Below are 13,033 nucleotides of genomic sequence, written 5' to 3' on the forward strand. Positions count from 1 at the left end.
TACATTGAGCTTCGTTAGTATATTACTCTGCATGTAACAAATCACTTTGAATACTCAAAATGTTTGGGCTAAGGGATGGAGTTCGTGTGTGTGTGTGTGTGTTTAGTTGCACGAGAGAGTTATGCTAGGTAATGTGTGCTTCTGTGTGTGCATGTGCACATGTGTGTACTAGTATTAATGCATCATTAAGGTTTAGGCATCAAGCATTGAAAATTAAGACATTTACAGTTACTAGTTTACTTCTGTTAACATGGCCACGTGCATGTTGTACAGTATTTTCTTTTTGTGTTTTTCCTGATTAAATGGTACAGCTAACTTATGGGTGAGGCCCTTCATTTTAGCTTTTTAGTTTGTTTAAAGTTTCCTAGGAACTTATCAGTGCTTACTACAAAAATTAAAAAAAAGGTGAAAATCGGAGCAAAAATTAACTTAATAGTTTTCTGGGCAAATAGGGTAAATATTGGGGACAGGAGGACCGAAAAAAGCAATAAATAGAGATGGTGTCTTGGTACTGAGTGGCCCAGTTTGCCAAGCCGCCATCTCTCTATCCAGACTCAATCACCAATGTATGCATATGACATGCATGCATGTGTATGTCTTCCATTACGTTGCCTTAGTTTAATAGACTGCCTCACATTTACACTTAGACTAATTTATTATTAACATAAAATCTTCTACCTAATGGAACATATCGGATTTTCATAATATAATCAGTATTTTCATGGACTTCGGTGGTCCAAAATAAAAGTGAAAATTGGTTTTAAAAAAAAAAAAAGCTTTTGTAAAACTAGGAATTTTTGGTTAAAAAAGACGGAAGGCTTTCCTTCTGTGTTAAGTATGCATAATGCAGACTATACGTATGTGTGTTGTATATAATGTGTAGCGTTGAGGAGCTCATGCTGTGGGGGAACAAACCCTACCTTTTAGAAATGTCCGGACTTTCGCATACTTGGTTTTCTGAATCTTAATGTTGAATTAATACTCACTTGAGTGGAGAAGTTTGATCGAGTATCATTTTGGACCCACTTTGAGCAGGTGTAAATGACTACACAAGCCAGTGGTGAATCAGGCTCTACATTTTCTGTGCAAAGAAAATATGTGCCAGACCCAGAGCAAGCTTGGGGGCGGGGAGGAAGGGGAATCTATTTCCATGAGAATTTGGAAGGTATTGGCATATATTGCCAGAGGCAGTCATTTGTGTGTCATCCAACCTAATTCAGTGATCATGCTGTAATGCCGCACTAGATTTTTTTTTTTAAGTTCTTAATCGCTTTGTTTCACTTGGTGGGTGTCTAGGAATTTGTCAGTTCACTTTAAAATAAAAACCTAGCCCATTTCATCAGCAGTGTGCTTTCATTACAGGATTTCTGCAAGCAAGAATTCATTTTTATTAAAAAAAATAATAATTGAAAACAAATTTCAGTAACTGTTCATACCATTCTCGTTGTAAAGAAGACTTCCACTATCACAAGGTTAAGATGGACGAGTAGTATAACATTACAGGTATCTACAAAACAAAGATTTTTTATTTTATTTTTTTTACTTTAGGTGCATAATTATAATTAATGCAGTCTGTTTTATTAAAAACAGCCACTGTCAAATGTGTTATGGTAAGTCACATATACAGTATATTTGTCATTCTGTAGCACTGTGATCCATTTTTAATAGCTGTACTTCGGTTAATAATAATAAAAATATCCTAGCATTTATCTAGGTCTTTTCATCCGTAGATCTCAAAATGCTGTACAAAGGAGGTCACTATCATTATCCACATTTTATAGGCGGGGATAGCCATGCTTTAGTACAAGCCATACACAAAATTATAATGATGAACATCAATTGGAACCAGGGAAAAACAGCTCTGAAGTCCAAACTCCTTGTACCACTATAAGCATGTTTCATCATTGAACCTAAAGGCAGTGCCAGAATAACATGTCACAACTAGCAAGTTTTTGTCACTTTATCCATTTCCAAGAACATTTGTTCTCCATGAAACCAGATTTTTACCAGTAATGAAAGATGGCTTGTAATGTTTAAGCTCCAAGGGAATGAGTTAACTACAATCATACAGTTATTATAAAGGAGCTATGCTGTTTATAAGAGTAATTCTCTATGCACTGGAAATAAACATTTTGATTGAACAGCTTGCTTGAAGTTAAAAGGATCTTTCTTCTATATGCAAAGAAGAGACGACCACCGTGGCCTACAGACATTGCTGAAATAGAAGTATATTATAATCATGGAATGCACTGCACACCAATAGTATGTGATTTTGATTTACAGCACAGATCAGTGATCAAAAAGCAAATTGTTTGTCTTACTCCATTTGGGTCCCATCCATCAGTGCTCTCAGATAAAACTCCCGTTTACTCCATTGGGAGTTTTGCCTTAGTAGGGATGAAGCAGAGCACTTTAATGTTCCATCAACTTCATCAGGTATTTGTTGCTGAATTGTGCTTGTTTTCTTGTTTGAAGATAGTAACCTAATCCAGGATAGCAACAACCACAATGACTCATGGGGCATATGTGACTGCTGGAGTACTGAAATGTCCAGCTTTAGAGACTGTTTTTGCAGGAGCAGAATTGAAGATTATGGATGAAGACATTGGCTGCCTTTACGTGACACATTTTATTCTCTCCTTTTGCCCGATTTATACTTCTGACTGCTGCAAAGACCTTAACAATGTCTATGCATCTGCTTAATGGTGGGATTTTTTTTTCCTGACTGCTGTTTTGTTTGCTCTCTTAATACTAAGATGTTGGTTGCCTGGCATATATTGGAGCAAATCCTCACCTTTTTTTTTTAATGTGCAAGAACATTTTAGTGTTAGCAACTGGGGTATTCTCCATGTCTGTGTATATTTGATTCAGATACCAGAGGGGACACATCATTTAGGCTATGTTTACACTACAGCTTATGCCTGCATAATTTGTTGCTCGGGTGTGAATAAACCACTCCCCCGAGGGATATAATATACACCGCCATAAGCGCTGGTGTGGACAGCGCTATGTCGGCGGTGAGGTTTTGCTGCTGACATAGAGCGTGTTCACCATACGCGGCACAGTTGCATCAGTGTATGTGTAGACAAGCCCTTAGAAGTCTTCAGGCTTTCTGATTGAAGCCAAAATACAGACTTCCTGTGGCATAAACACTAAAGGCACGTCTACATGGGGACACTTCGACAAATTAAGACAAATTAACTAATGGTGTAAAGTCAAAGCACATTAGTTCAGGTGCATTTAACCCTCATGTGGATGTTCTCATTCAGATGTAAAGTGGCCTTCCTTGGTTTTAGCTTAATCCTCCTTCAAAGAGGATTAAATTAAACTAAAGCGAACTAAGCACCTACACAGGGGTTTAATGCACTTTTTATCTTCACACCTTTAGTTATTGTGGCTTAATTTTCCTTAGGGTATGTCTACACTTAAAATGCTACAGCAGCACAGCTATAGCCCTTCAGTGTAGACACTACATACGCTGATATCGGCATAGATAAACCACCTCCCCCAGAGGAAACTAGGATTAGGTCCGCTTAACTAGGCCACTTTGAGGTGTGGATTTTTCACACCCCTGAGTGACCTAGTTATGCTGGTCTAATTTTCTTGTGTTGAGCAGGCCTTAGCGTCTCAGTGTAAATGTGCTCTTGTGAATTGATGCTGCTCTATTAATGCTGAGCCAGTTTTCACTGGTTGAGTATCTTACACAGTGGCCAGGTGTACACTACAAAGTTTTGTTGGCTTAGCTATGTTGGTCTGGAGTGTGTTTAAAAAACAAATACCCTAGCTGGCATAGCTATGCCTGCAAACCCCGAGTGCAGATGCAGCTATGCTGAGAGAATAGTGCTGCTGTTGGAATAGCTGTTGTCATGTGGGGACATGGTGTTACAGTGTCGACAGAAAACTCCTTCTGGCAGCGTAAGTCACGTCTATATTAGGGGACTCTGCTTGTATAGCTATACTGCCAAAGCATTTGAAGTGTAAACAAGGCTTTAGTATTTCAATATAACTAATTTTAAGAACTTGATATATAAGCTTAAATTCGGAGTCTGTTGCCAAATATGTAGATTCTTTATAATCTGTTTTCCAAATATTCTTGGCACTTACATAGGATTCATCACATTATTTCCTCTATATAAAATTATAGTAGAATGAGAGATGTGGAACTTAACGGGTTGCTCTTCTTGAGCCCTTTTAACATAATACAATTGAAAATTAATGAGTCATTCTCCCAATTATCAGGACTATTTTTGCAATTAGACTGTTGCTTCTGAAATTAGGGTCTCATCCTCTGGAGTGCTGAGTGCTTCCTGCACTTCCCTCCGCTCCTAGTGAAGCGAATGGGAGTTAAGAGTTATTTGACACTGCAGGATCTGGTCCTTCAGATCCACAACAGTAAAAGGACTACATGGATGATTTGCTCTGAGAATGCATTTCTTGGGTCTGAAGGTTTTTCTGCACATAATAGTCACAGTTCTGTGAAAATTGCTTTAACTGCAGGCATGTTGTTGTGGCTTTACTAATCGTATCCCCTCCTAACTAAACACAGCTAATAATAATAATAATAATTGTGGAACACTTGCTGCTATCACATAGTTCACTCTGTGTGTTATATCCCTTTCCCTGTCTTGTCTATTTAGACTGTAAGCTCTTTGGGGGCAGGGACCATTTATTACCTTGTGTTTGTACAGTCTCCATCCTTGGTTGGTCCTTAAGCAGTACCATAATAAATGCAATAAGATACTTTGTTAGAATTTTTATTTTAGTAACACAATATTAACATGAATGTAAAATAGAATCCTCGTCAGAACTGCAGGGTATCCAGACTTCTGTGACGTGTGATTATTATAAACACTGCTGTATGGCTGCTCCCCATCTTCAAAGGGCTGAACAAACATTGGCCCTTCTTCAGGAATCATCCCTGTTCAGGACAGCCACTTAAAGGCCTGGTTAAAGGAAGATTCAGTGCTTTCCCTAATTAGGGCCATTCATTCTCATGCACCCCTGGGAATTAGGTATCATCAGTGTATTAATCAGTATTAATAGTCCTTTAACTTCTCAGTCAAGATGAGAGGTTGAGTGACTGGCCCAAGGGGTTAGAGTTTGTATCAAAGCGGGATATAGAATTAAGGAGTTGTGGCTCACTAGACTTTACAGTACTATAATCATTCTGAGGTCTGTACATCCCTTATTATACGGGCATAATTCCTCTTGACATTAATAAGACTTATGCACACAAACTCCTATATTAAGGGGGGGGGAACTTCATAGAACTAAAATTCTTTTGGGGATTCTTTTCTGAGCTGATTCATGGTTTGGTTTTTTTTAACTGGGTAAAACTGAAGGGCCTGGTTCTGCAAACCTTACATGTATAAGTAATCTATTGCAGAATAAGACTCCATATGTTCCTTGTATAAAAGTTTTGTCCTTCAGATATACAGTTAGGTGTCTTAAAATCTTACTTGTTTTGTTTAGACAAATTCAGTTCCAAATTCTCACTTTAAGGTTTCCTTTGACAGAATGTTTGTCCAGGTGTGCCTGTACTTCTACTGTAAATGTTTGTGGCGCTGTCTGAAATTTGTGGTGAGGAAATTAACGGGACGATGTGAATTACAAAGGATCTGTTACAATATCAAGCCTGGGGCCAGCAGAACTATGAAGATAGGTAAGTGTAAAATACCTGGTATTCCTCACATTTCTGTTCTTTGTCCATGAGTGTGGCCACGACACACGCCCAGTGTATGTTGTTTGCCTTGAAAATGAACTGAGATAATTACATTTTTAAATAATTGTTTTCTTAACAGAGACATCACTGAGGGGTTCAAAAAATAAGGTGAGTGAACTTCTCTCTCCCTCTTTCTCCCATATACTTTTCCACTCAGCATTTCACAGCAGGCCTCTTTCCAATTTGTCAAATGAAATTTAACAGTAGAGGAAAACATGTTTGTCCCAGGGTGCAGCCCTCGTCACCAGACTGGCGCTGCTGCCTCCTAGTCTTGCTGCAGGTTAGCTCAAGGCCAATGCCCTCGTCTGTGGTCTGCACACTGGCACTCTCTCTGCTCCTCTCTCCGCTCCCAGAACTGCAGCATCCTCTTTGTGACTCAGCTGTCAGGCTATGCCATAATCTGTGTTTCCACCTTCCAAGGGAGGGGAGGGGGGAACTGTCCAACAGTCCAGCCATTTCTTTAGTGGGGAGAGGGGGATCCGGGCCTGCCCACTACTCTGGGCCCCAGTCCAGGGACTCTGTAAATAGCAGCCTCCCGTTGCTCCTCTGTAACCTCTGTCAATGCTGCTCTGTTTCCCTGGGCCACTTCCCCATGGCCCCAGCACCTTCTTCACCCTCACCTCAGGGCACTCAGCTGCTCAGGCCCAGCAGCCAGCCAGGAGTCCCTCTCACTCCCCCAGTCCCTGCTGGCAGCTGCTCTGTCCAAGGTGCTTAATTCTCTTGTCCCTCCAGGGACACAGTCCTTACTCCCTGGGCTCCCAGCAGCAACTGACCCTGCAGCTCCCTTTTATCCCAGCCCGCCGGGGCCCAGATTGGGTGCTCTTTACAACTACTCTCTGATTGGCTGTGCTTCAGACTGCCTCTCTGGGTTTCTCGGAGGACTCACCTCCATTGCTGCTTCTGGGGCAGGGCATGATTAACCCCTTCTATGCCTGTGTGGGGTAGGCACTCCATCACAGTGTTCACTTGTCAAAATTAGCACACTAGTTTTCCCACCTCATAACCTATATAAAGACTGACACACTAGCATAAATAGCAGCCTCTCCTCAGGAGAAGTCTGTGGATAGAGTAGCAGGTGGTTTTGCAAGATAAGGTTGAGTTGTTCAACAAAATTATATTGGGAAACTATTTGTGTTTATACAATGCTTAGTACGTTGTAGGCAGTAATGGAGACAAATAAGAAAAGGGAAAAAGGATGATCTTGTGGTTAAGGCACTGGACTAAGACTTGGGAGTCCTTGGTTCAGTTCCTGATTTTGCCAAAGACTTCTTGTGTGACCAGGGGCAATTCATTGAATCACCCTGTGCCTCAGTTTCCTTATCTGTAAAAATGGGGTTATTACTTTTGTACCTTATGGTGATTGGGGGACATGTAGAAGTACCTGGGCAGTGTGTTTTTTGTCCCTCACTTTCATGAATGTTCATAAAAATATTAAAAACAGCCTCTCAGTCTTTTCTCCTCAAACTGTAAAATTAGAATGCTGTTATTCTAAATACATTGCACAAGTTAAAGTGAAGAGCATGAAAACATAAAAACTCTATTTTTAAACTATACACTTCTGTCTGGGAAGGGAAATCCAGTGTCATTGGAAAGCATGCTATTTATATCTGCATTACAAACAGATTTCACAAAATAAACTAAATGGCATCTACTTTATACATGTTACAGTGCCACTAATGGAAATGGAACGTATGGCTCTACATTTAGAAAGTATGGATCTACATTTAGAAAATATGACCTATGAGGAAAGCTTGAAAGAATTAGGCATGTTCAGTCTAGAGAAGAGAAGACTGAGGGGGATGTAATAAGTCTTCAGATATGTGAAAGGTTGTTATAAAGAAAACCAGTGATAAATTTTTCTCCAAATCCACCAACGGTAGGACAGGAAATAATGGTCTTAGCTTGCAGCAAGAGAGACTTAGATTAGGTGTTAGGAAAAACTTTCTAACTATAAGGATTGTTTTAAGCACAGAAATAGGTTACCTAGGGAGATTGTGGAATCCCCATCCTTGGAGGATTTTAAGAACAGCTTGGATGCTATCAGGGATGGTCTAGGTATTCTTAATCCTGCCTCAGCTGCGGGGCTGGACTAGATGACTTCTTGAAGTTTCTTCCAGACCTACGTTTCTGTGATTCTGTTTTACATATGTGCAAGTGACAAATGAGGTTGCCAGAGCAGATTCTCAAAAGATTCAATCCATTTTGAACTTCTCTGAGTTCTTGCTAGATTTTGATCATTTGATGATTCAGAAGTTCTTGCCTATTAATTCCCTCCAGAGATTGTGCATCTCTAATCTTTGTAGTGGGATCACTTGGAATACATGAAAAAAAAATTCTTGCTTTATTGCTATATGCCCAGAGTGTGTCAGTTACACAACACTCCAGTATACTATGTACTTTGGTACTTTTATACCAAATGGAGGCCAGAAATGCAGATATATTTTCTGAGTTAGTGGTCTCAGACTAGTTCCTATTAGACAAAAGTCCACAAATACAAAACATCTTCACAGTTGGCAACCACCATAGAGATGTACAGGATTGAGTGAGCCTGGGAAAGTAATCTGGCTCCTCACTAGGAGGGGGGATGATCAGGATCAAGGTGAGGGATTAAACACATTGGAAGGGCTGCCCAGGGTGTATTTGTTCTGTGTGCAGATAGAAATTTGGATTTCCCAGGCTGTCAATCTAGAAGTCCTCATGTGCACAACATTCCACCACAATGAGTATCCACTAAATGTCATCATATAGTAGTTAATTTATGTTAAAACATATTTCCAGCTGCTGCAAACTTCAGTAAGTGTTCATCCAGATGCCATTGAAAAAACTATAGATGACATCATGGAACTGAAAAAGATTAATCCAGATATAAACCCACAGTAAGTTTTTATTTCTTTATCAGAAAATTTGGAACTGTTGCTGTCTTTACTGTCTGTCTCTATGGAGAATCAGGCCTTCATGCTTAGCTTTATTTCTCAGTGTGAATCTGCTCTGTGCTTCTTGTCCAAATAACGCTACTGAAAAATAAGTAATCTCTTATGGTGCCTATAATTGGCAACAGTCCTGTGCCTCTTTACTTGGTGGTTTTCTGAATCTTGCTGTCTTTTATAAACTGATATACAAACTATATAGTGGTCACTTCCCCCTGGGATGAAATGCAGCTGTGGTTGGTGTTCATGGCAATAAAAATCGTGGCTTTTTAGCAATGCACAGCAACATTACATAGCAGTTTAGTGCAGGGAAGAAAGAAGCATACCATAAGCAATTCAAACAATATTCTGATTTCTAACTAAAATTCTCCTTTAACTTGCCCAAGTTGGAATTTTGACCGGGGCAACATGATTAACACTCTTATTTTTTTGTTTTTATTTAAATGCCACAAGATGTCATTGACCAAAAGTGGTCAGGACTTTGGTTTTATTTCTCATGCAAAAGATGGTATTTCAAAAAGGAGTAATGATTTTCGGGTTACCTCGATTTTCTCGGTGTCCAATTTATGACACCCTACAGTGGCTTGATTTTGAAGAAAGTGACAAACACCTTCTGAAAATTGGATCCCTGTAAGGTTTCTTTTCTTACATTGGATGCTTCCTGGAAGAGATACTGTAGTTAACCACAGGTGAATGGACTAGATCAGGAAGCCCTGGGTGAAATAATGTGGTCTGTGTAATGTGGGTCATCTGTATAACTCAGATGTAACCTGCAGGTTATGCAGACTGGAGCATCACAATGGTCCCTTCTGATTTTAAAAATCTGTGAAGGTGACTCAAATTGAGTGACCCAAAAATCACTAGCCGCCTTTGAAAAATGTTGGCCAACACATTCAACAGCAGAATAGCCCTGAGTTCTTGCCTGGGACTTGGTAAAGTAAGAACTCGGAGGGAAGAATGCCATCATGTTCATCACATTATAGGTTCAAATCCTGATAGTGATAATGGCAATAATTAGGGCAACATTAAAATATGGCTTCACCAATTGCTGGGGAAGTGGGGGTTGAGCTCTGGAGCTTAATTTGAGAGAGAAAATTGGCTTGGGTATTAACACTGTCCATATGGACTGATTACTGGCTAAAAGACCATAAACAAAGGTTAAAGGTAAATGTCAATGAATCCATCTGAAACAAGATGGCTAGTAGGGACTGATTGGTATTGGGTCCAGTGTTGTTTAACATCTTTATCAATGATCTAGAAGGGGTAGTGAACAGAACATTGATTAAAATTCACAGACAGTGTCAAACTGAGAATTGTTGAAGAGAAGGATTAGTATAAATAGATACGAGAGATTGCATTGTGATGTAGTGTGGTTTAAAGAATAGGGCTGGGACTCAGGAGGCTTGGTTTATATTCCCAGACATGGCACTGACCTGCTGCTTTATCTTGGGCAAATCACTTAATCTCAATGTGCCTGTTTTTTCCTCCACGTCTTTGTCTGTCTTGTCTGTTTGGGGACTCTCTCACTATGTGTTTGTACAGTGCTTAGCACAATGGGGCCCCAGGCTCCAGGCACTACAGTAATAATAATAATTGTGATATGATGGCATGTTCCAGACTAGGGAGGCAATAGCCCCTTTCCCACTCAAATTCTTCTCTCACCCCTCATATTTCAGCTTTCCCCAGGCCTCACACTCCCTCCAATCTGGGCAGCAACATCAACCATGGGGAACAGGACCTTCCGGTCCATACTTTCAACCAGGGACCTGAGGGACATTACAGTCCTGATCTCCCCTTCACTTCTGGGAACATCTGATTGGGAATATTCCCACTCCCAGTGGTCTTAAACCCCAGGGATCTTAGTTTAAACAAAGTTCATAAAACAGAGGTGAGAGAAAATCATATCCACTAAACAGTGATCAGTGTAAAATTCTCTCTCTCCTAATAGTGAGTTGTAGTTTACAGCTCTTGCAGTGACAGCACAGTGATTTCAGCAGGTATTTACTTCACACCTTAGGGTTCAGTTGTTTGTGTTGTATGAAATAAGGATCTTTCTCTCTCTTCCCGTCAGCAATTCAGTGTCTTGGTAGCTTCCCCACTGAGTAAGTGTTCTACCCTCTGTGTGTACCCTCCATGCTCCTCAGCCCTGCCAGTTATAGCCTTCACACTGTTTCAAACAGGCAGGTGTGAGCTTGCATTAATATATTATCTGTGGAGTCCTAGCTCATATCTGTGTAGTCACCCCAATGTTTGCACAGATGTTGTGTGTTGGTCAGTGCTTTAATCTGTCCTCAAAACTGCTCAGCATGTTCCAGTTTTGTTCAGTGCTATATGCATCTCTGCTTCCCATAGTAAACAGGCACTTGTATGCCTTTCGAGTGTTCCCATATCCATTTTGAAAGCTCCTTTCTACTCTACGGTTACCTGCCTTTCTCCCCATCTCTCCCTTTCTTTCACTCTCATTCACACATAAGACTGGCCATACTGGGTCAGACCAAAAGTACATCTAGCCCAGTATCCTGTATTCCGACAGTGGCCTATACCAGGTGCCCCACAGGGAATGAACAGAACAGGTAATCATCAAGTGATCCATCCCCTGTCGCTCATTCCCAGCTTCTGGCAAACAGAGGCTAGAGACCCCATCCCTGCCCATTCTGGCTAACAGCTGTTGATGGACCTATCCTCCAGGAACTTACCTAGTTCTTTTTTGAACCCTGTTATACTTGGCCTTCACAACACCCCCTGGCAAAAAGTTCCACATACTGACTCTGCGTTGTGTGAAGAAATACTTCCTTTTGTTTAAACCTGCTGCATATTAATATCATTTGTTGACCCCTAGTTCTTGTGTTATGAAAAGGATTAAATAACACTTCCTTATTTACTTTCTCCTCACCAATCATGATTTTATAAGCCTCTATCGTATCCCCCCCTTAGTCATCTCTTTTCCAAGCTGAAAAGTCCCAGTCTTATTAATCTCTCCTCATATGGAAGCTGTTCCATACCCCTAATCATTTTTGTTGCCCTTTTCTGAACCTTTTTCAATTCCAATACATCTTTTTTTTTTTAGATGGGGTTCAGTAACTTCATCTGTAGCAAAAATGATGTATTGATGGATGCTATCTCATTTGCCACACCTTCTGTCTGTGCCTGGTGAGAGCACACCTCAGGTATTGTGCCATGCTCAGAACACCTCAGTATCAGAAAGACCTTGATAGGTTGGAGTAAATTCAGAGGAGCAAAATGGTAAAGGGTCAGACAAGACTGAGTAAATACTACAAGAAAGATAGGTATGGCTTGATTAACTGCTGATATGATAGCCAGGCCAATTCAGGCATTTCACTTTTCTCACGGGCTAAGCAAGGTGAGGCCTTTTTGTTATTTTGATAGGCTAGCTCGGTTGGAAATGGTGTTTGGTGGCAAAGACGCAACATGATGTTGTGGGCTCTGCCATCTTTTAGAAGAGTTGCCTTCTTTCAGAAGAGATGTACAAAGTCAAGGTCCAGATGAGCAGTGATCAATCAAACCAGAGCTTCAGGACTCCATCCTATAAAGCACTGAGCACTTCGGTCCCAAACTAGAAAAGCATTTAAGCACATTTTTAACTTTCCCCAGGGCTACTCACATGCTTAACTTGAAGCATATGCTTAAGAGATTTCCTGGATTTGGCAAAAACAATGAGGAGTCCTTGTGGCACCTTAGAGATTAACAAATTTATTTGAGCATAAGTTTTTGTGGGCTAAAACCCACTTCATCAGATGCATGGAGTGGAAAATACAGTAGGCAGGTATAAATACACAGCACATGAAAAGATGAGTTGCCTTACCAAGTGTGGGGGTCAGTGCTAACGAGCCAATTCAGTTAAAGTGGAAATGGCCTATTCTCAACAGTTGGCAAGAAGGGGTGAATACCAATGGAGGAAAAATCACTTTTGTAGTGCTAATGAGGCCAGTGCAATCAGGGTGGCCCATTCCAAACAGTTGACAAGAAGGTGTGAGTATCAGCAGAGGGAAATTAGTTTTTGTAGTGACCCATCCACTCCCAGTCTTTATTCAGGCCTAATTTGATGGTGTCCAGTTTGCAAATTAATTCCAGTTCTTCAGTTTCTCGTTGGAGTCTGTTTTTGAAGTTTTTTTGTAGAAGAATTGCCACTTTTAAGTCTATTATTGACAGGGCCGGTTCCAGGCACCAGCTTCTCAAGCAGGTGCTTGGGGTGGCCGTTCCGGACAGGGGCGGCAGTTCCAGGTATTCGGCGGCAATTCGGCGGACGGTCCCTCACTCCGCCTGGGAGTGAAGGACCTCCCTCCGAATTGCCACTGCAGATCGCGATCGCGGCTTTTTTTAGATAGCGATCACGGCTTTTTTTTTTTTTTTTTTTTTTTTTTTT

General features: G+C 40.7%; 1 protein-coding gene across 1 annotated transcript in view; it reads left to right on the forward strand.

Annotated features, from left to right (window-relative positions):
• The first annotated feature begins 1,440 nt into the window (after positions 1-1,440).
• Positions 1,441-13,033, forward strand: part of ELMOD1 (ELMO domain containing 1) — a 42,214-nt gene continuing 30,621 nt past the window's right edge. The window contains exons 1-4 of the mRNA XM_029911956.1: positions 1,441-1,503; positions 5,517-5,662; positions 5,802-5,830; positions 8,501-8,598. Of these exons, the coding sequence (XP_029767816.1) occupies positions 5,518-5,662; positions 5,802-5,830; positions 8,501-8,598 (272 nt within the window). The 5' untranslated portion in view covers positions 1,441-1,503; position 5,517. The remainder of the gene's footprint in view (positions 1,504-5,516; positions 5,663-5,801; positions 5,831-8,500; positions 8,599-13,033) is intronic.

Source organism: Terrapene carolina, unplaced genomic scaffold (genome assembly GCF_002925995.2).
Source record: "Terrapene carolina triunguis isolate 2854851 unplaced genomic scaffold, T_m_triunguis-2.0 Scaffold138, whole genome shotgun sequence".
Lineage (NCBI taxonomy): Eukaryota > Metazoa > Chordata > Testudines > Emydidae > Terrapene > Terrapene triunguis.